At 32.5% G+C, this 23,134-nt stretch overlaps 2 protein-coding genes across 9 annotated transcripts in view; both read right to left on the bottom strand.

The window, feature by feature from the left end:
* Positions 1–887: 887 nt before the first annotated feature.
* Positions 888–7,371, bottom strand: LOC123697398 (vam6/Vps39-like protein). Its single transcript, XM_045643897.1, has 13 exons — positions 7,083–7,371; positions 6,854–7,003; positions 6,641–6,768; positions 6,340–6,543; positions 5,855–6,047; positions 5,412–5,529; positions 4,994–5,120; positions 3,812–4,192; positions 3,460–3,682; positions 2,604–3,059; positions 2,120–2,349; positions 1,661–1,795; positions 888–1,248 (listed from the first exon to the last, which is right to left on the bottom strand). Exons 1-13 carry the CDS (start codon positions 7,150–7,152, stop codon positions 1,093–1,095), a joined length of 2,571 nt encoding a protein of 856 aa, XP_045499853.1. The 5' UTR covers positions 7,153–7,371; the 3' UTR covers positions 888–1,092.
* A 1,021-nt stretch (positions 7,372–8,392) lies between these two features.
* The window catches only part of LOC123697404 (glycogen synthase kinase-3 beta), a 33,801-nt gene continuing 19,059 nt past the window's right edge, over positions 8,393–23,134 (bottom strand). For 2 of the 8 annotated variants that reach the window (XM_045643904.1, XM_045643905.1), the window contains exons 2-10: positions 18,765–18,955; positions 18,275–18,358; positions 18,103–18,162; positions 16,540–16,674; positions 15,656–15,893; positions 15,054–15,151; positions 14,292–14,387; positions 11,403–11,685; positions 8,393–11,059 (exon numbers count right to left, since the gene is read on the bottom strand). In XM_045643904.1, coding sequence (XP_045499860.1) covers positions 11,007–11,059; positions 11,403–11,685; positions 14,292–14,387; positions 15,054–15,151; positions 15,656–15,893; positions 16,540–16,674; positions 18,103–18,162; positions 18,275–18,358; positions 18,765–18,955 — 1,238 coding nt within the window. In that variant the 3' untranslated portion in view covers positions 8,393–11,006. Of the gene's footprint in view, positions 11,060–11,402; positions 11,686–14,291; positions 14,388–15,053; positions 15,152–15,655; positions 15,894–16,539; positions 16,675–18,102; positions 18,163–18,274; positions 18,359–18,764; positions 18,956–22,459; positions 22,523–22,663; positions 22,942–23,134 lie in introns of those variants that run through there. The other 6 variants (XM_045643910.1, XM_045643911.1, XM_045643909.1 and 3 more) reach the window with 6 other exon arrangements.

Raw genomic sequence — 23,134 nt, 5'->3', positions numbered from 1 at the left:
GTTTTTGATAATAATACCCGAAAAATTGTGAATCGTCCTTGATCGGTCAATTTATCAATACATACCACGTGAAATTAGACCAATCGCTAGATGCGTTCTGTCGCAGTTCACAATTTTTCGACAGTTTATATACCTTTCGAGTTATATAATAAATAAATAAATATTGTAAACTAACGTTGTTTTCGTTTATAATCTTACGATGACACTGTTACGATCGAGGAAGTACAATTGTTAATTTGTATCTGTATAAAAAATGAATCCGATAATAGCTACCATTCTATGGGATATGTAATTAAAAAAAATGTGTTCCATAATTCATATCTCATTAAAAATTATTTATTACGTATTTGAATCAATTGCAATTTTCACAATCGTAATAATGTGAAAAGACCATACCACACTCATATCTCATATGTATTAGTATAATAATAAATAATAAAATAAACACTTTGTAAAAATTTCACTTCTTCTTGTCTCTTTCGTGTCAATTATTGATTCTGGCTTTGATAAAAAAACCACTTGCTCATAATATGTGTTATAAAAAGGTATCTAAGAGATTTCTCTAAGAGAAACCGATAAACAGTATATTTTCAAATTCTAGCGCACTAAATTCTCTATGATTAATAGAAAATACTAAGGCAGAATATACACAGGCTTTTCTCCTTAATAAAGAAAACTTATTATTAATTGTTACCTCATAATGCCAATATAATCTAATTTTTATCGAAACAATAATGTACCAAGTGTGGTTTTTAGGATTACTAAAAAATTTGCATAGGAATTTTTCTAATTTGGTTGGATTTGGGAAACAAAGATTTACTACTATAGTAGATAACGCATACTCAGCCTTCCCCTTCTTTATCAGTACTTAATAACGTAATGGTTTCTAATAAGGTTGAATTTTATAAATAAGGATTGATGATTCAAAAGAAGTATAATTGAATAATTAAATGATTGAGATTGAAAATGTATTGTCAATTACTAATTTTGAAGCCCTTTATCGACCATAGTAGTAAACGAATGCCTGCAGTCGATAATATTTTTCCTAATAATATAAATCCTATAAATAAATATAAAATTCGTGCTAAAATATTATTTATCAAGTCTACAGGAATAGTGCACAATATCGCCATTGGGATAGCGCACGAACGCGCTTTGGTTGCCGAACCGTTTCTTACAAACGGGGCATACGTTGTAGTCGTTGATTACTATGCTTTTCGACTCGTGGTATTGTTTCATTTCTTGTACCTGAAAGAAATTATAATTTAATTTTATCATTCATTTGAAAGACATATTGCATTTAGATAAAAAGCTAAAGTTCATATAATTTGGGTTCTAATGTAACCAATTTATCATATTATTATTATTTATTATGTATATGTCGCCGTAACATTGTAAAAACCGTTACATCATAATTTGACTAACAAGTTTGTAAACTATTAAAAATTTTGATCCGAAACATTATTGTTTTTGCTTACCTACATACTATTTTACATTATTTTTCTTTATTATTCGAAGTAAAACAATGAACAAAATGTGCAATAAACATAAATAATATTTAATTAGTCTGAATTATTTCAATCTTTGGTTAGAAGATAAAACTCTTAAAATATGAGGAAAATAAATAAATATTCAACAAGGGATGCGTCTTAATACTAACCTGTGTGTGTTCAGCGTACAACAATCCTTTGAGTACTTGTGTCCTACGTTTTAACGTTAGTTGACTGTCTAAAGCACTTTCTAAGAAACTCTTTAGTCTGCCCAAAGGCACTCCATCGGGTAATACTGATAATGCCTGGAAAAATTAAAATCTCATGTAAAGAAGTATTTCTTTACGTATTTAATTGTTTTAACAACACAGAATTATCTAAGACGTTGTTAATGGCAATTTGTATTAAAATTATATAATATATTAGGCTTGATTTAACTTTCTTGACTTATTGTAGATTTTGGAATAAATATCCCATATGGAAACATTTTGTAATAGCCGCTACAAATACATATTTATATAAACTTAAAAAAAATACGACGAACGGAGCTATTCTTAACTTATCATCACAAATGTATAAAACCAACGCTCTATTTACATTTACGCTTATTTACAATAAATACAACTGACCTTAATCGGTGATATTTTATCAGCATGTTTCTCCAATATACCCAGAGCTGTCTCCAAGTCGGGTACGGACGCATTCGGGTGTCTAGTTACATTGGCCAGCGGTCCGGTTAGCGGCGTAGTTTGTTCGGGGTTCATTAATATCCTCATTAGTATAACATATACGTCTAAATTCTTATCGTTCGATCTCTCCCATACATTATCACAGTAGCGTATTGCACGTTCGACGTCACCTGAAATAGAATGTATGTTATTTGATGTTAATATTATTTGGTAAAATATAACGAATTAATAATAACACATAATGCGTTAATAGTTCCAAATGCGATCCAGTAAATACTAAGATGATTTATTTTTGTATTTATTTAAGGATACTTGATCTTCATTGATCTTTTTCGGTTTTCGTTTATAACTTGTTTAAATTACGCAAATATTTAAAAACATTCAAATTTAATATTATTTTTATATTAAAAAATTATCTACAAACCAAGTATTTGCACATAAATGGCTAACGCCTGTTCGTGCCTCCCGAGCTTTCCCAGAATAATAGCTCTCTCTTCGAACAGTGTATCATTAGGAAAGTGTAATATAACTCTTTCTGGCGTATAATTGAATGATTTCTCCAAAAACGCAACCAATTTCGCCTTTATATGCTGCAATTCCTCTTCAGTCGAATTAGCTTTTTTATCCGTGATTTTCTCTCTATACATGCCAATTAAGGCGTCATGGAATATTGCATTTGTGTCATTCCACGTATGTATGACATGTTCTAGATAAGGTATGACTAGTTGTTCGTGTTCTCGAAGCAAAAAGTCTAGAACTCTCGGACGGGGCAAGTTCTCCACTTCGACAATGTCTTCCGTGAATATTTTGAGACCCTCTTCGGGATGCTCTTTCAATATCCAGTCGGAGAATTTGAATATTAGATTTATGTGCTCTGCGCCTGATTAGGAAAAATATTTAATATTTAATTTACATAGCAGAAGGGAGAATAAATTGACTGCATTGAAGAAACGATTTTTCAATTGCTTTTCAATACAAACACAAATCCTTATCTATAATATAAAAATGAATCGCAAAATGTGTTGGTAAGCGCATAACTCGAGAACGGCTGAACCGATGTCGTTAATTCTTTTTTTTATAGTATTCCTTGAAGTACGAGGATGGTTCTTATGGAGAGAAAACGTAAACATGTACCACGGGCGAAGCCGGGGTGAACCGCTAGTTAATAATAATTTAAGAATTTATTTTGTATGAGTTGCAATTATTATTAATTAATATATAAAAATAATAAATAAGTAAAAATAAGTAAAAAAGATAAAATAAGTACTTAAGTATCTCACCTAAATGTTGTAAATAATTCTTCGTCCTATGATATCCTTTTAAACTAGAATCTGGTTGTTTAGCCTGTTCACGTAATAATTGCAATGCTTTTGTATGCTGTCCTTTAGTCTGGTACAATATAATGAGTTCACTATGTTTTCCATGCTGGAGCAATGTCTTTTCTGCTTCTTCTAATCGACAATTATTTAAACGCAATAAAGGCGCAACGAACGCGTCATTAGTCTGAAAAAATAATTTGAAACCCAATAATTAAAAAATTCAAATTCAATAACTATTAATATATATTTTTTTTCAATATTTATAAGCCAAAGTCATCATAACTTTCGAAAAAGTACAAATAGCATGTACAACCTGTAAATAGCATTTCAAAAGCGTAGTATCGATAAGCTCCAACTGCTGTGCGACATTCCGTTGACTAGAAGTTTCATCTTTACTCCCGCTAGCGTCCGAATTCTTCCCTATCTTCGACCTTAACTCCACTAAATATTCTATCAACGCGTTTAAAGCGTTTTCGAGATCTTTCCCCTTTAGTTTCTTCTCTTTGGTTTCCGATCCAGATTTATTATCTAACTCTGGGAATAGTTTTATCACATCTGCTGGATCTGTGTTTAATTTAATAAATTCTTTCATTGATTGCGAGTATTCTTTATTGTCGAATAGCTCCAAGGCGAATAGCATTTGTATGGAATGTATGGTTTGCTTCTTTTCTTCTGGTGAACATTCTGATAAATTCTAAAAAAAAATGTTTGTTGCAGTAAAGTAATAGTAAATCCAGAAACAACATCATATCTGTTCCAAATCAATCACAAATATATAAAACAGTCAATGGAATGTATGAGAAATACAATGACTCAGAATAGTAAGTAGGTACATAAATTTAAAAAAAAGGTAACTTATTACCAAAATAATTAAAAACATAATTACAATCTAATTAACCCAACCTAAAAAATGCCAAAAAAGATAGAATATCAATTCACCTACGTTTAGTAAAGTAATTATTTTTGCTTGCCGTTTTTTTACTTTAAAATGAAACATTTTTATAAAAAAGGGAATTAAATTAAAAAATAACGACCAACTTTATCGCTACACTGATCAAAACTGTTCTCTAATTTATATAAATTACTACAGGAAAGTGGACATATATCCACTTTCCTGTAGTATTGATATTACACCATGATTGGTGGTACAAGGTACAGACAAGGTTACATATAATATTTTGGTAATTATTGTAAATATAAAATCACACTAATTAATATTTTGTAACAATGACGTCTTTAGATAAATTGTGATTAACAGTAATTAAGAAACTATAATAAATAGCTTTCATTATTTTACTGAATAAAATGTAAATGTAATAAAAAAATAATGAAACTGCAAAAATTAACTTAATTTTATAGACAAAATCACCAGATATTTATTTTATTTATTAAAAAGGTTCATCACCAGTAGATAGTAAATAAGATAATATTTTATGTTGAGTATGATTCATACTCATACTCATGAAGGCACGTAAATATATGCATACATAATTACCGTTAAATCGATAGCTATCTGAAAGTGTTTATCCTTGAGCAGTTGTTGTCTCTGAATGGTTACATCCACGGCGCTCAAACACCACACTTGTCCCACTGAAGACACGAATATTAAACCTCGCTTATATCTAAAAAAAGCAAATACATAGAACAAATGTTTCAAATTATTATTTGAACAAAACACACTTCAACATTTGTAAGAAATCATTGCTTCTAAGTTCTATCACAGTCTTGCTAACTTAGTTCGATAGTCACTTCTCAATTCTCATGAAATGTAACATTTATATTAATTTTAAATAAATTGACGACATTATATTATATTATATAATACAGATATATTACATTTCCAACAATATAAATTAAATTTATTCAAGCATCGAGGCCAATTTAGCATGTCTAATATAAATAGGAATACTTACCTATACATCAGTCTTGCCTTGTTCAAATCAGGTAATGTTTGAATGAATAATGGTGGCTCAACAGTCTGAACAACCACATTATCTTGTAACAAGCCCAAGATAAAGGGTTCATCCCACACTGAAATAATGAAATCAAATGTGAATTAATTAAATCTATTCATAAAGTAATATTTTGACAAAAATAATGAGGCTGTTTATAGGTTTATTTCGTTTAAACAAATTAAGTCTTATAAAATTTTTACAACTACATAGTTTGATAATAAATCTTCAATAGAGCTTGAATTTATATTTTTATAGCTAGAGCATTATTCTGTTGACTCTCTTGTTATTTAGAATATAAAAAATACTGATTAACAATGAATTTAACATGGTCTCAATAAAATTATATAAAAGCATAGACATATGTATTAAAATAAGTAGAACTACTATTCTATTCTCCTTACCAACACCAATAGGGGCATCAGTCCACTTTATAGTTTTCTTTATTTCTATAGCTTCCTCTTTTGCTTCTTCTACAAGAACAGAAGTATTGTCTCTGCCCAGAAGGAATGATGTCTCTGTATATTTGGCAATGGTAGGCTCTAAGGATTTTGAACTACTTGTTGGAAAAAGTTCTTTTGGATTGTGTGATGATAGCTGAAACATTTTTTTAAATATAATAATAATTTTCTCAATTGCAATCTTCTCAATATATTATTGATAGCCAAAAACAAAACCAAAGACAAGACTTTATATTATGATATAATATTACTTACAATAATAACATACACAGTTTAATAAATTACAACATTTAAAATTTATACACCTTGAATATTATGAATTTCTATCCATTTTTCTCTGAGCTATTTAATTCATATTACTAAAATCAAAAATCTATCAAGTCTATACATTAACATGAAGAAAGTATACATTTACATTTAAGACTTACATCAAAAAATGTGTATTCGCCTTTAAATCCAACGCACAAATACTGCTGGCCCCAGGCCATCACCTTAGGTACATCTGGTATGGTAAAGTCAAACAGATGTTTCTTGAATTCACCATTTTTTCCATAGTAAAGTTGCAATTTTCTTCTCACAGCCACACACAAGTGAACAACTGAATTAGATTCACCAGTCAAAGATGTTGCCGACTGAAAATATTTTAATTATAACTATATTTATCCCTCCTTTAGCAAATGTTTGTTTGACAGAAATTATTAAAAACAAGATATTTTGTCAATTACTTACCTTGTTATCAAGTGCAAATAAAGAAGCTCCTTTAGTGTCCGAAAATGTCTTCACTAAAGGAAAATTGACACCATTTATATCATAAGATGAAAGCAAATTATCTGTTAGACACAGTAATAATTTGTCCTCTGAAAAAATAATGTAATGAACATTTTAACAAAATAAAAAAGGATATCATACTAATGTTATGATAGAATACAATATTGAACTTACCTGGTATAATTTCAATTTGTTGTATTGGTTTCTTACTAAAATTTTTACAGTATCGGAGCATTTTAAGTTCATATTTTTTACTATCATTATTAACTGATAATGAGTACATCAAAAGATGCCCTTGTCGTGTACCCAAGAAGAGATTTCCATCTAAAACAGCAAAATTATGGCAAGTCACACCCACATTTATAGTTCTATAATTAAAAAGAGGGATAAATTTATTACTTACCATATGCAGCTATAGTTTCTATTTGAACAGATGCATTAAGCAGGTGAGTTACCTCATACGCCTCGTGCATGTTTGTTCAATTTTGTTATGATGACAAAATAAATAATATCTTCCAAGTTGTATAAAATGTATATCTGATAATACTTAAGTTATGCTTGTACCATACCAATTTAAAATATCTAAACAGCACTATACGCTAATATCCCATTGAAAAAAAGAGATAAGATCGTATGACTATATTTTATTCAAATCATTCATATATTTTAGTAGGTATTTTGATAATTTAAAATTTTACTGTAAAAAGCAAAACAGAACAATTGTCATTACAAATTGACATTACACAAGTGACAAGTGGAAGTGACAATAACTGTCCTAAATGTCAAGAAAATCATGGTTCTGTAGTCTATTCGTGCCATAGAACTAATAGACTAAAACTGTGGACTAAAGTGACTAAAACGTAGATGGTGCGTAGATGTGCGTAGATGTATGGCATATAGTAGAACACGAATAAAGCATGTGGTACCTACATAACGATTTTATTTTAAACTAGCGGTCCGCCCCGGCTTCGCCCGTGGTATTTCTCTACATAAGAACCATCCTCGTACTTCAAGCTAAGACTTCAAGGAATATAATAAAAAAAGAATTAAAGAAATCGGTTCAGCTGTTCTATAGTTATGCGCACGTTATGCGCTTACCAACACATTTTGGGATTCATTTTTATATTATAGATGATAACCACACCCAAGAGGGGTGAAGAATTAACATTATAATTCTTTATATCAACATCAAGCTTCGAGACGTTGTGTGTACCTCTGTGGCACATGCTGTTTCAAATTCAGTATATATGTAATTAGTAATCAGTCGTTGACTGAATCTATATTAATTTATTTATTTAGTATTTTAATTTATTTTATAAATTATTTTACCTGATTAGTTTTTGTTTCTACCTGATCTTAAGTTGCATGCACTAAGGGTAATAGGAATACTTTTATAATAGGTATTTGCATTGGTTCTTCACTCCTTTTCATGTCATCCTAGATAAAAGGAGAAAAGAACACTTTGAATTCGAAGCAGTAGTTTCTGATACTTATTATATACCTCTTCAGGTGGCAAAGTCCATTTTATACGTCAACGTATCTAAATTGTTTTTTTTTATGAATCTCCGAGAAACGATGTTAAATGCTCATCATGGGTTTTGTAATATTTTTGAATATAATTCAATTTCTTGCTGATCATACAAAAAAAATCATAAACAATAATCATTGTAAAAATAAGGGCAAAATAGGAATGTGTGAAATAAAAAACCATGGTACTATTCATTTAATATTTACTTTTATAATTATGTTATTTTCATTCATAACTAACAACGATATGGAGTTACAATGTATTCAAATTCAGTAAAACAAATTAAAACAAAATACAAATTTCACTCACTATTAAATTTAATATTACAGTACTAGTAATAAGAAAACTCTTTTACTTTAAATAATTTATATAAGTCAACCCCATTTCGAAGTATGTATTACTGAAAATTCTCGAGTAGTAAAAGTGCACGTAAATCGTGAAAGTGAGAATTTAAACGGGTTAAAGATGTCGCAATAACATCACTTCAAACATCAGGTCACTAGTGTGTCTAACTTTTTACACAGAGGGTCTTCAGAAGCAACGTCGATTACAAAATTCATAATAGGTAGACTTAATAAAATATGCATATCTAAAGTATCGTACCGCTCGCTGCATGGCGCATGGCGCATGGCGCATGGCGCGGCGCTGCCTGCCGGCCGCCGGCCGCGCCCAGCGAGCGCGAGCGCACACCGCCCTCTACCGATTAACTTTACTCAAGAGTCATACCATAAAGATAATAATTATAATAATAATATATTTACACGAATTATAAAGGTGTGTCAGCAAATCAATAGCCTTAGGGACGACAACTAAGCTCCACTATGTGTGATTTGAATTCTCGCGCCGAGCGCGTTACGTTCTTAACAAACTATAAATTTATACGTAATTATTACATACATAATAGTAATACAAGTGTGTATTATATACGCGGCCGAAGCCTGTAGGTTTCATTGATGGGTATTCTGAATAATTACAGCATGCAAAATAGATGCGCCGCGGTTCAATCAAATGAATATTGTATTTCTATTATAATAAATATAAAATAAAATAAACTCTGGTCAATGAAGACACGTAGACGTTATTGTGACTCTAGTAGGTCAGAGCTGACCTGTGTTCTCAAATTCGTAATGCTTCTCAGCAACAGAATTTGTACAAATATTATTTACTAATTAAAAAAATTGGTGCAAAATCACACCCAAGGTTATGAATTAAAGCTACATCTAAACCATGAATAAAAGAGTTCATTACTTTATATTAAAAAGGCTTTAATACCTCAGCTAATTTGTAACTGTACGCCAACTTTTAAGTGCAAAATGAAATTGCCAAAATACTTAAGACTATGACAATGAATTTATTTTTAATATTACTTTATAAATGACTACTTATATCGTGTTCTCAATGATAAATTTTACATAGCAGAAATATGATTTATCGATTATTTTATAGAATACAATATTATCGAAAAACTATGACATTACAATAGGACACAGACAGTGCAAACAAATACGTTATACATTTATCCAGCGCTGGATAAGAAAAGATACGCCGCAATAAAAAAAAAAGTCTAATATAGAAGTTGCCAGAAATAACAAATATCTATAATGTAGTTAATCTAAAATTTATATCTTTGAATTGTTTATACAAATACATAATATTCTGAGATATCATTTAATTAAAATTATCCTGAGAGATCAGTTTATGCTAGTTATAAAAATTTACAAGTATGCTTTGTATGTATGCGATAAAATATACCGTCTGCTCCGGAGCTACAGCACTAGGCATACTTCGCGCAAGTCACGTCAGTGATACGTTCCGACAATAAATATTCTAATTCTACTCAAATCCTCTACGGGTTACACGGCACAAGCGGAATTACGACTCCCTAAATATATCCCTCTATAGAACAGGTGTAATGAGTGAAGCGAGCTCGTGATGCCATTAGAATAAGAAGGCGCTGCGTGATGATGTTAACGTTTTCAATATCAACAAATGAATAGATTTTTACAAATCAAATCGAGTAAATTTATCCAGACGATAGTTATCTGTCGTTTACCAAAACCGACGTTAAAAATTCAGTATAATAGGTATGTACACAAAGGAGTTTGAGCTTACAAAAGTACAAAGTAATCACATCGCGACGGTTTAGAATCTACTGTGGATTTACCCTTCTTACCGACTACGACAGCTCAAGCTTTATCGACAATTACACTACAGTATCACACGATTACTCGCCGAAAACACCTATTATGCATAAAATTTTTCCCGATGACCAACACAAAAAATACTATCACTAATTAGCGTACAAACGACTCCAATCTACGTTCCGAGCGAATCGCGAAGCCCGCGGGAGACGCCCGGCCGGCTGCGATCGAACGTTAACATTAGTGAACTGGAAACACGGCCACAGCTATGTTCAGCGTCTTCGATGCGCTGAGCCGACCGCACTTCACCGCGGAACAGTCGCGGGCGCTCCTAGCATTCTCGATAACCTACAGATCGCCCCGGACGTCGGCGCCGACGTCGAAAGCTTCGCGTCGATACGGGCGCTCGTATCGGACTAAAGCGTGTTCGCGAACGCGGTGGCGGTTCGCGGGCCCGACTGCGCGTCCGCGTCGTCGATATCGGAAGATCCTAGATCGGTACGGTGGTTCGTATGGTTGTGGGCGTGAGTGGAGCGGGAGCGGGGCATCTAGGACGTTCGATAGGGATGCACGAGTCGCGAGCCGTCAGACACGTGGGCCGGGAAGCGTGGGGCGCGGGGCGGGCCGGCGGCGCTGGCGCTGGGCAGCCCGCTCGGCTCTACGACGCGCTCGGCGAGCCCCCGCTCGTGCCGCTCGCCGCTGCGTTCTCGCCTGCGGACAACACACGACATTAGCATCTACATTCGTATCACACGCGCGCACTAACGTACATAATGTGCCTTTGTAATGTAAACATGTTTGAATAAATTAACATTTGTTTGTGTAGGAATGTGCATGTAGTATATACAATAAGATAAAGCTAAGCTAAAAATTTGATAGATGCAAAATATTATATCTGTAATTAGGCAAAAAGAGACATGATGATGGCGTAATTAATGTTCATTGTTATTATGTAACATTAAGATAAAATTTACAATTTAATAATGATGGTAAAAAAATGTGTTAAAACAAAATGTCACTTTTCATACATAAATGAACAGTGCGTAGTGCGTACCTTGCGGGTCGTGGTCGTGGTGCGCGGAGGCGCCGGGCTCGGGCGCGGCGGCGCGCGGCTTGAGGAAGTCGTTGAGCGAGGGCTGTATGGCCAGCTCGTACTCCGTGAAGTTGAAGAGCGGCGGCAGCGGGCGGCCGTTGGGCAGGCGCGCGGCCGGCTCGCGCAGCTCGTCGAAGAAGCCGTGCGCGCACGCCTGCAGCGGGGACAGCCGCGCGCCCGGCGTGTACTCCAGCAGCCGCGACACCAGCGAGATGGCGTCCGGCGGCGTGCACGCGCGGAACACCTGCACCGCCATATGCGCGACATATATTTATTTGCACGCATGTTGACGAAACTTATATAACGAAGAGGTAGATTATTTAAGTGAAACTTTTATTACATCGTCTCAAACTTTTTGGTCTGTGTAGCGCTTGTCGCGTGACGCACGATACGTACGATAATTATCGTACAAATACGATAATTTTTAGTTAAATGTCTATAGTGTGAAAAAAAGTTTCACTTTTACTATGGTTTCATAAAACCACACAACATTTTTTATTTATTTTGTAACACTTAACAAAAATAAACGAAACAAATAATTATTATCCATGTTGTTACTTGAATCATTCAAATCACAATAGCCAAATCATATGATCAATGAATTTTCTAATTCCAATCTTTTATTTCATAAAAAGTTTGGTGCTCATCTTCAATCAAAAAGTAAATTGTCTTGGTTTTGTATAATATACTAGCTTTCCATCTGCGGCTTTGCCACTAATGATATTAAAAATAAAATCCCAACAAAATTTGCTGAGTAATTTTAAACATACATACACAAAGACGGCGGTATGGGACTTTGTTATATACTATGTACTGATGTCTATAATTGATCAATTCATTTATAGAGTAAACACTATAATGTGAGGAAATATGTACTATGAAACACTTTTTTCAAATTTCAGCGTGTGTCCTTTCCTACTTTCAATAGTAGTTAATTTAATAATAATATGAAAAGTAATATATTAAGTTGTTAAATATTGGAAAATTTAGTTTTTGTTAAGTATTTCTTATGTCATTTAAATATGATATAAATAAATATTATAACATTAAATGTATTGTAAATTATAACATTTAATGAAATGTATTTATAAGCTGAAAGAGTAAGTATATAAATACTATTCATTATCATACTTAAGAAAAAGTAAATCTGCCTAAATTATTAAATTATAGCAAAGTATATTTGGCTCTTAATTAAATATACATACATACAAGTAAAATAAGGGTCAAATCGATTAATGATAAAATTAAAACAATTAGTCTTAATTAAATAACAGATTAAGGCGAAGTCATGTAAGTATATTTAAAGAATGATTTTAAACGCATCAAATTATTATTCAAACTGAATCCCATTATGCAACGTAGTAGGATTTTTATAATTAAATTACAGTAATAATGGGCTTAAACACTTTGTATAATAGAAATGTTAGCAAATGAATATTATATAAGTGGTGTGGGGGCGATATGTACATTGTTAATCTCTTGTTACAACATGAGGTAATGTTATTATAAGAATAATTACATTTAGAATAAACTTTTCATAGAACAGATGTAGATTGCCAGTGATGTATGAAATCTACAATTGTTTCAAAGAGTATAGTAAACTGAATTACTGAATGAAAATTCAATATTTTGCACGCCTGAATAATGAATTACATATATCCAAAAATATATAAAACATTACTCGGCTAGTAAACTATAGTCTACTACACTATTATAGGATATAGTTTAAACTTCAACGTGTGTTAAATGATTTTTAAAACACCTTTATATCGGTATATGTCAGTTGGCCATACAAAATGAAACATTTTTATATACGTAAATATATTTTAATCAAGAACACTGCACTCGATGTACGCACACTGAACACCAACAAAAATCAGCAGTGGAAGACATCGTCAACCAATCGGTAATTAGTCGTCACGCCTTACTCATGCCTAGGCGTTGTCTCAAGTCTTAACCATGGTACAATTTAGCATTTTGTCAGTTACTTATTATTATTACAACTTATTATTCACAAGAAAACTACTTTATTTATACTCTTTGTAGAAATAAATGGTTCTTTATTTTTCATGAATTTGGGAAACATATCACTACAATAGCTAAAAGCTGACAAAATGCAAATTACGATTGAATGCCCACATTTTATTGAACTACGAATACTTCCGAAACTTAACATGTACTTATTCACAATGGAATTTCTTCATTATTTTACATATAGAAGGTGTAAAATAATGAAATCATTGTATATTTTTGATAGATATATTAAATATGGGCATTCTGTCTAGGTTAGCGGTGTCTTACTCTGATGCGCTGGTGGTCAGTGGTTGACTTGGGCATCGTCATTCGCTCCAACAAATACTGCAAGTACGCGTTATAGTCATCAAAATGTTAACTATAAAAATTTCGATTCGCAAATCGCGTGATTCTGTCTTGTGATAGAGACAAGATAAAAGTACTCATGATTTTGATTCTAATATATAGATCATAGTTTATTTAATATGTCGAGATAGCGTCTAGAATCTTACGTAATAATCTGTAAATAAATAAAATTTGTAAACTGTATTTATATAATTTTGAGGAAATGCTGCAATGTTATTATTTTAGATTGAGAAACATGTTTGCCTATATCAATTATAACGCCTGATGCGCCATGTTAGTTATCCAAATAATTAATTGCAAGGCGCCGCGCAAAATAATTAAATATATATTAATTTAAAACTTGTATCATTAAAGCTATATATAAATAAATAAAATGCAATAAGATATATAAAATGTCACTATCTCTATGTTATTTTTGAATATTTCATTGAATGAAAATTGTAAGTAAATAATATGGCAACTAAAATTTACCTTCGCCCAAGGATGACTCTTGATTTGTGGAAACTTGAATTCCGTGTAATTGGGATTCATTTCGCGAATCTGTTCCCTCGTCGGTGTTCCAAGAACCTGCGTTAGAAATTAACATTACATATTAACATATTATTTAACATTATTTTTCGTCTATGAATACAGGCAATACATAACAATTAAATATAGCCAGGTGTAATCTACTGGTAGCGAAAAAAAGCCTTTATAATAGTGTATTAAGGCTGCCCAAAGGCATTTTCTAATTAATCTAATTATATCTAAACCCAACCTGTCTTTGGCTCCGCTAGAATAAAATTGGTAAGTACCTTCTACAAGTGAATAGTGTGTGTTGATTTGATGATTATTGATATATTTACCAACAACCAAAAAATGAATCCTTATTGTAGCTAATGAAAATGTTTAAAATATGATATTTTCAGTACCCTCATAAAACTTAGCATAGATCTGTGCTAAACACAGCAATAATTTAAACACTCAAAATTCTAGATTCGTAGCGAAAATGTTTATGCTTGTAGTGTGCAAATTGATAATGATGTAATCTTTTTTTACAGTAAGTTGGATTATTACATGTAAATTATGATTATGTTCGTCAGCTCATACGAATTTTAGACTTTCTACCCACATATTTACGTGTACTTAATTGTAATATAATGTAACTTTGAATAAACGGAGATTACATTCATAAAAAAGAAAGTTTTAAAATTAAATATAAAAAATACAATTATATAATTATAAAGCAAATACCTTGATAATCTCGACTAGTTGGTCGACGCCCGAGTCTCCGGGGAATATCGGCTGGCCCAGCAACAACTCAGCCACTACGCAACCCGCGCTCCATACATCTATACGATAAATAATAAGTTTATATAATATATTAAATAATAGTACATCTAGAGAATTGAAATAAAAATAGAAAAATGCAAATGTTAAGGTTTTGTTAAAAATAAAGACTGTTGGAATATTAACTATGTATTATTAAAATGAATATGATATAGTCCGCCGTAAGTTTGATGAGGATGTTTATACATTACCAATTAAATATAACATTCCATCCATATATCTAGGGAACTAGGTACATGTGAATAAATTATTATTAGTACAACAGTGTCCTACAATGAAATTAGGTCACACGCTATTTGCAGAGTCCTTGTACATATTTATAACTTATATATCTTACTAAGTATATTTCTTTTTACATCGATCTTATTTTACATCACCTAAGTGAGTGCTATACCAATTTAAGTTGATAGTCTAACACAATTCTTTCTTTACAAACCAATACACATACACACTACTTATTTTTTTTACACAGTTTTTTTTTTTCAAACTTTCTCATATAAACTCACCAATCTTAGTAGTATAGTCGATCGCGCCAAAAATGAGTTCAGGCGCGCGATAGTACCGCGAACATATATACGAGACATTAGGCTCTCCGCGCACGAGGTGTTTCGCGGAACCAAAGTCGCACAGCTTGAGCACGCCCGTCTTCGGGTCGAGCAGCAGGTTCTGCGGCTTTATGTCCCGGTGGCAGATACCGAGCGAGTGGATGTACGCGAGGCTTCTGAACAACTGGTACATGTATAGCTGGAAGTGGGCGACGTTCAATTAGTATAGTGTTGTGTGTGTTACACCAATTGTGTCTATAATTGTATAGTATTGAAATGGAAAGATATAGTATAGCTAGAAGTAGGCGTCAGTTTATTAGTATACACTATACACTTATACAGTGTTGTTAGTGTTAAACCATCCAGCCTTTCATAAATACACATACGCTCTTTTCTTGAAGGCCACAATGTCGTAGTTGTTCGGGAACATCGCAGGTGGTAAATCTTTCCAGAGCTTACGTATAGTATGGAATGTATAAAGGGGACCGAGGGACTTTTAGTTGTCATTGCGAAAAGTAGGACATTAGTGTTTGTGGATGGAAAATGTAAGGTTACACGAATTATATAGTATGTACTATAATTTGATGGAATGTATGAGACTAAAACATGATAATTAGTGAATGTACACGTGAGTATTATACTTTTGTAAATTTATGTGTTCACGGGCGGACTTATTGCTATAATTTAATAGTCTACAAATTTTAAATATGTAAACAGTGTAGTACACGTGTAAACCAAACACATATAAAATAATACGACTTGGACTGTTGAAATTTTAGGTTTATGTTACTTTTATGAACGTCACTGCATTCAGCAATAGTTCACAAAGAAACATAAATCCTTACCTTTATAAAACTAATGGGTATGGTTTGTTCATCTTTGGAGTAGTGACGGGCAACTTTATACACCGTCTCCGGTATATACTCCAGCACCAAATTCAGGTACACTTCGTCTTTCTGTAAACAAAAACCAGTTTGAAACTGTTCAAACCGATTATAATTACTGTATGCTTCCTTTTTCGAATAAAATATGTGTTAAAGGTAAGTATATCCATAAAATACATATTATAATAAACCTAAATACAATAAGGAAAGGACAAACAGACACAAAGTTATACCAAATCTATAGCAGCTTTCACCCGTTCCAATAAAAAACACTCAATACCTGTATCATTAACGAAAAGAAACACATTAGTCAATATTGTCGTCCCTTGCAAAATCAACAAATACAGCTCTCAAAACAAGTTATATAACCATTTCCATGATTTCTAGTAACAATAATATAATAGACCACCAACCATAAACATCAAAATATCGTCAAGGCATCAGATTCAATCCCACCCAGCCATCTTTCTTGGGGTATTATGTAACAATTTAATCGAACTTATTAAAGAATTTAAGCTTAATCGCAAATTAAATTTTATTGGACGCTAACGAATTAAGGAGAAAATATAATGATCGCATGTTGAGTAAAAATAATATTTAAAATTTTATTTACAGTTCTATGCACAATTCATTGTAAATAAATATGTAATAGCTTTTTAACACTAACTCTCACCAAAATTCACTTCTAGTCTATCCTTATCAGGAAGCCTTGTTATTAGTATTAAAATATGTATATTACATTCGATTGAATCATTCAACGCGTAGCCTGTAATGTTACCCACGTGTGACACAAATGCATATTGAGATAAAATCATGTACCTACTATATTCACTATTAAATATTATAGTGATAAACCACTGTCGTATCTTTTAAATATATATTTAAAATAATACGTGATGATTTTCATAACGGATAAACGGTTCAATTTTACAGCCATTTTTTACTTCTAGAGAAATTCAGTTTGTTGTGTAGACAATGTATTTGTAAAGTCACAAATTTTATTGATAAACTGACACAAAAATTACCTTTACATCAATTTGAAGTATTAAAATACAATTTCTATGTAGATGAGTTAAGAAATAGCAAGCAAATATCCATCAGAATAACGCGGAATGAAATAGTGCATAACTGCTAAAACAAAAGCTCAAACGAAAAAGAACACAAAACAACAAGCAGCATTTGTGTTTCTAAGAAAAAAAGACAAAATAACATGATCTGAACGAATGAATTATTCGAAAGGATGACGATGAAAATGATAAACGAGCTCGAAACAGCTCCGATGTAAAGCTCATAGCTGATATGATGGAGTCGCTAACGCCAATTCATTTAACACACAATTAAAAGGGACTATTAGGTCACCGACTGACGGTCTATAGTCTATACAGTGTGTATGAAAATGTATGTAGTGGACGACACAAATATTCTTTCTTTGAATATATAAATCGGTAACCCTTGCCAAAAATCAGATAGACCTAATGTGCGTTAGCACGCTAGCGTAAAATTTGATTGAATCATTAGACATACTGTGACTTCTAGGGACTGCATTGCGTTTAGCAGTGAGCTAACGGCCTCGGGTACTGCCACCTTCCCCCAAATAAAAAAATCAAATTCATTATAACCTAATCGAATTTCAAACAGAAGTAAATAAAAATAAAATACACACAGTTAAATGTAAATAACTTGTTAATATATTCACCTTTTCTCCGCTGGAGTAAAAGAAGTATTTCAATTTGACAATATTACAATGCTCCAGTCGTCGCATTATTTGAAGCTCTCGGTTCTGTAAAACAATAAGACGACATTTATGAGGACAATGCCTTACATACAATTAATTTTCATTCGAAGTTATATAATGTTTAGATATCCTAAATTATAATAATTGATAAAATAAATACGTAACTCATTGTGTGCTTATAACATTTCATAGGCACAGCATTATATGTATTATGTACGCACAAACAGGGTCGGTTTGAATAAAAACAACCAGATATCCAAGAAAGCGTTTGTAATATAAAATTGGAAGATTTACTTCCTTTTATGAGATTAGATTTTTATTTTGCTTCATTACTTCGAGAAGTTCTATACGTTTTTCCTGTATCATACTGTTACGCATTTTCCTATACTCGATACGTAAAATTGTACCTATGCCTTATTATGTGGCCGAGCGTACTACGGCAAGAACTCACCTTAAACCTTTTGTCCTGGAGCACCTTTTTGATGGCAATGAGCTCGCCGGTGTCACATAGCTTCGCTTGGTAGACGACGCCGAAGCTGCCGTTGCCTATGAGCTTCATGTCCGCATAGCTCACCTCCTGCGGCCGGTCGGGGCCCTGCCCCGGCGTCGCTACCACGGTCGTCACCTTAGAGCCGTCCTTGCCTGTAACGTGTTCAATATACGATTCAATACATGCACGCGATTAGCGACATTCTATTTTAGGCCGATAGCTTTCAATAACCGTTCGCATTATCAACACGTAACTTATAATGAAAAAGCGATTCATGTGAAACATTGTAGGTTATCGAAAAGTTCAATACTAGCTTAATTGTCTTAAATAAGATGTTGTATAAGATGTATAATGAATTATAATCAATAGTGACTATTGTTATTTGCACTTGGGTACACCGTAGGTACAAGATAACAAAATTTAAAATTATATTTTTTTCATTTAATTAGGCTACTTCATAAGGTTCGTGGAACATAAAACATATTTTATATTCGCCGAAATATAAAATATGATCATGGGTTTTGTAATGAAATTCCTTTTCCACTGTAGAGTGTAGATTGCCGATATCCACAATATTTTCTTGTGTTTTGCTAATATTATTATTATTTTATTATTAAGGTTAATCTTTACACGAATATGTATTAACTTTTTATCTATATACTTATAGGTACGTCACTATTATAATGACTAAACAACAGCGCAAACTTGTAATAAACAATAAACTTTTAAGATATTATTTTTTATTGTTGGTACTTTAAATAATTACCTCTTTGGTATACACAAAGCTGATAATCAGGCCATTATTTAGCAAAGACGAGTTAAACAAATATTTTCAATAGGACTATCATAAATAATTATAGGTACTAATGTTTTGAAAAAGATATTGTATAATTTTTTATTATCACATAAGACACTATTCTCGAAAAACAATGCATAAAGATAAGCCTCAGTGCAAAACAGTAAGAAAGTTAAGTTAAAAACTAGTTCAAAAAAATAGGTTATATAATTATAAGTATAACAACGCTAACGCAAAATTTGAATGGAAAATAAAAAACTAAATATTTTCGCATAAGCTGTAGATATTCGTGTAGATTTCGATTCTATATTTATTCTTATTAATTTACACCTGCCAAACATTGGCTGTTTACTCATAAGCACTCGAAAGAGTCCTTTTGACCGTGAACCTTCGAAATATTGAAAAAGCACGTCCGACTTGTCACTTGTCTTGTCCATAAAATTTCTACTTTTGTTAAATCTTTTATGGTAATTACTAATTACCTACTAATTATATTGATTTTTGCCATAATTTTACAATTACAATTACAATTAAAAAAAATTACATTTAATTCCAAGTGCGAATAGAATGTTTAATTTGCCAATAAATAAATTTGTCCATAATTTTAAGCAATTAAAAAAAAATACATTTAATTCCAAGTGCGAATAGAATGTTTAATTTGCCAATAAATAAATTTGTAAGTTTAGAGGAATGTCCTCACATTAAGTAATTCATAACTGAATAAAAATCACGTATTATTCTGCGGAAGTTAAGTTTTTTAAAAGCGTGCACTCGTCATCGTAAAAATCCTAAAATTTAATCGATATGTGGATCAAGACTTTTCTCTTATCTCAAATGTATTTTGTTAATACCAAGGTTCTCATAAAACTGTCTCGAATTGCAAAATAAATAGAAACAAGTGGAAGAGTCCCTGACCAAATAACATTTCGGGGCGAGTTTGAATATAATAATCTTTCCTGCGAATGTACGCGTGCGGCCGTGAAAATAAACCTTACGTTTATAATAAAATTTATATAATATTGCAAATACATTACATAGACAATTACAATGGCCTTCCTTTTAGAAAATCCGGTGTCGCCTGAACGCACAGTAATTAGATTGCGACGCGTCCTTAGTATTTGCTATAACATACAAACACGCCTATTACGTGTGATTTTTCTAATTGAATAAACGAAAGACGAAAAGGCGACGCAGGCAAAAATAGTTACGGGGACCGCAGTTACCATTAAGTGATGGTTTGTCGAGGCTATTGCTATAAACGAAATGAAGTATATTAGATAAACAGGCTGATAAACAAGGGTGTAGTGTTGGGACTTGCGTCAGTAAGAGTTGCTATGGGTGTGGTTAAAGACGCCATTTCATTTGCTATTGGTATACACCATGAACAAAAGTATGGATAATAGTACTAAAGAAAGCCGGTGAAAAAAAGCGCAGTCATGAAAATAAAAGAACTAACTTTAAATAATTGTACTCTTGTAAATAGGAGAGCCTGACTAGATTCAATTGTTTAATCATATCATGTTCGTCGGAGCTATTTCGGTTGACGTTTTTATTGCTTTTGTCATCTTTTAACTGTACTTGTGGGAGCTCTATATATCAGCTCTATTATGTCCATTAGCGAGTAGGTATAATAAATTAATAATTATAACTTATTATGAAAAAAATTTAAAGAGAATATGTAAAAAATGCTATGGTATCAGTAAGTTAATACATAAATGAAACTTGATACTATCACAATAACAACATAACTAACAGTACCATCTATTGTGTCACCCCTAAAATACATGTATTATAGACGTGTCAATTTGAAGCCACTCAGATCCCTCCATTGACCTAGAAAGCCACCGAAACTGCCTCCGTATTTGAGGAAGTATATAAGTAATAAATAGGTATATTGTTAGCATTCGAGCCGCCGTAATAATCAGGGTAACATTTAAAAGACAAAAAAATCGATCATGTTTTCGACTACACAAAGGATTAAAAATTTTCAATGTGGAATATCTTACGCAGAATATCACATTAAGTATGTATTAAGAATCGATGTAGCGTCATTTTATTTTTCAACATTTCAATAAAATAGTAATATGAAAGTTACATTATAAATTGTTGCCAACTTGCCAACTATCGAAGTTAATTACAGTTAAGTGATAACAGTTTTAATTATGTATGAGAAAGACAAAATGTGATAGCCGCAAATTACAAGGTAGATAGATTTAATGTATAACACTCAATTTAAAAGTGAAGTTTTCATGTATGAAACCCGACCAAAAACAATTGAATATGAATTAAGTTGTATCACATATAAAGTTCATCGTAAATTCAGGGGCCTTAGACAAAGTAACAATTACAAAACGATAACGAAGTTAGAAATCGCAAAAATGTATGGGATTGACATTAGATAGACCACGTGATCTAACGCGGCGTATGTCAATCCCATACATTTTTGCCTTTTCTAACTTCGTTATCGTTTTGTAATTGTTACTTTGTCTACGGCCCCTGGTGTATTTTAAATATTTTCATATTTCAATATGGCTACATATTATATATAAAAACTAGTTACAAATAAACGAACTAAGAGTTAGTAAATAATTAGAGAACAAACAACAAAATACACACCCAGTGAAACCAAAATCTTTAAAAAGCGGACAGCATTTTGTGCGACTATCCCGTTACAACATTTGTAAAGGATATAATATAACATTATTATATTAAATCCAAGTAACATATAAAAATTCTGTCGTCGCTATGTTGTTAGAGGATTGTCGTTACATGATTACATGGAATTGTGACACAACACGAGAACATGAACAACTAATGTACTACAACCGAGCTAATGCTGTGCGCCACATCTAGCACTTACGATGGGAAGCGGCGCTTTTCTTATCCGAAGCCAGCTCGGTCTTTTTAGGAGTATCCACGTCGCCTGCGAGTCGCAGCAAAACACAAAAGCAACATTAGAACATTGAACTGCACATAGATGTAAGACGGAAATTTATTACAATGTGTGAGGTGATCCCGGGCAAATTAACAGTCAAGAAATTATGGAAATGAATGCAAAACTCACTAATACTGCGCCGAAGTTTCTTACAAAAAGAAGATATTCGGTCACATGCGCGACTTAATTGGCCATTCTTATCCGCATCAAGTATTCGCAGAAGAGATGGTTCTGAACGTGCGCCCACATCTCCTGCGGGCCGAAGGGCCACATTCGTTGGCCCATCGGAAACTCGTAAATTGTCTAAGCATACTGGGCCTGCGGGATACTCCAGCTTGGCAGTGTATCGCACGCGACCGCGCTTCGGAATAAACTGCCGGCAAAATGTGCCGCGCACCCGCCCGCCACGTACAAACCGCTCGCTAAACTAACATGAGAAGTGGCTAATACAAACTTCAACACTGTTGACTATGTAATGAGACTAACATGGGGCAGTTTTAACATGGCGATTAAGGCAAAAGCACACACATAAATATTGAGGCAACGGAAAATAAATTGTAAGAAATGTTTATAAAATTTAGGACACAATATTATTAGCAA

Source organism: Colias croceus, chromosome 14, assembly GCF_905220415.1.
Source record: "Colias croceus chromosome 14, ilColCroc2.1".
NCBI classification, from domain to species: domain Eukaryota; kingdom Metazoa; phylum Arthropoda; class Insecta; order Lepidoptera; family Pieridae; genus Colias; species Colias croceus.
The sequence above is the reverse complement of the archived record's forward strand: the minus strand, read 5'-3'. Positions and strand labels throughout refer to the sequence as shown.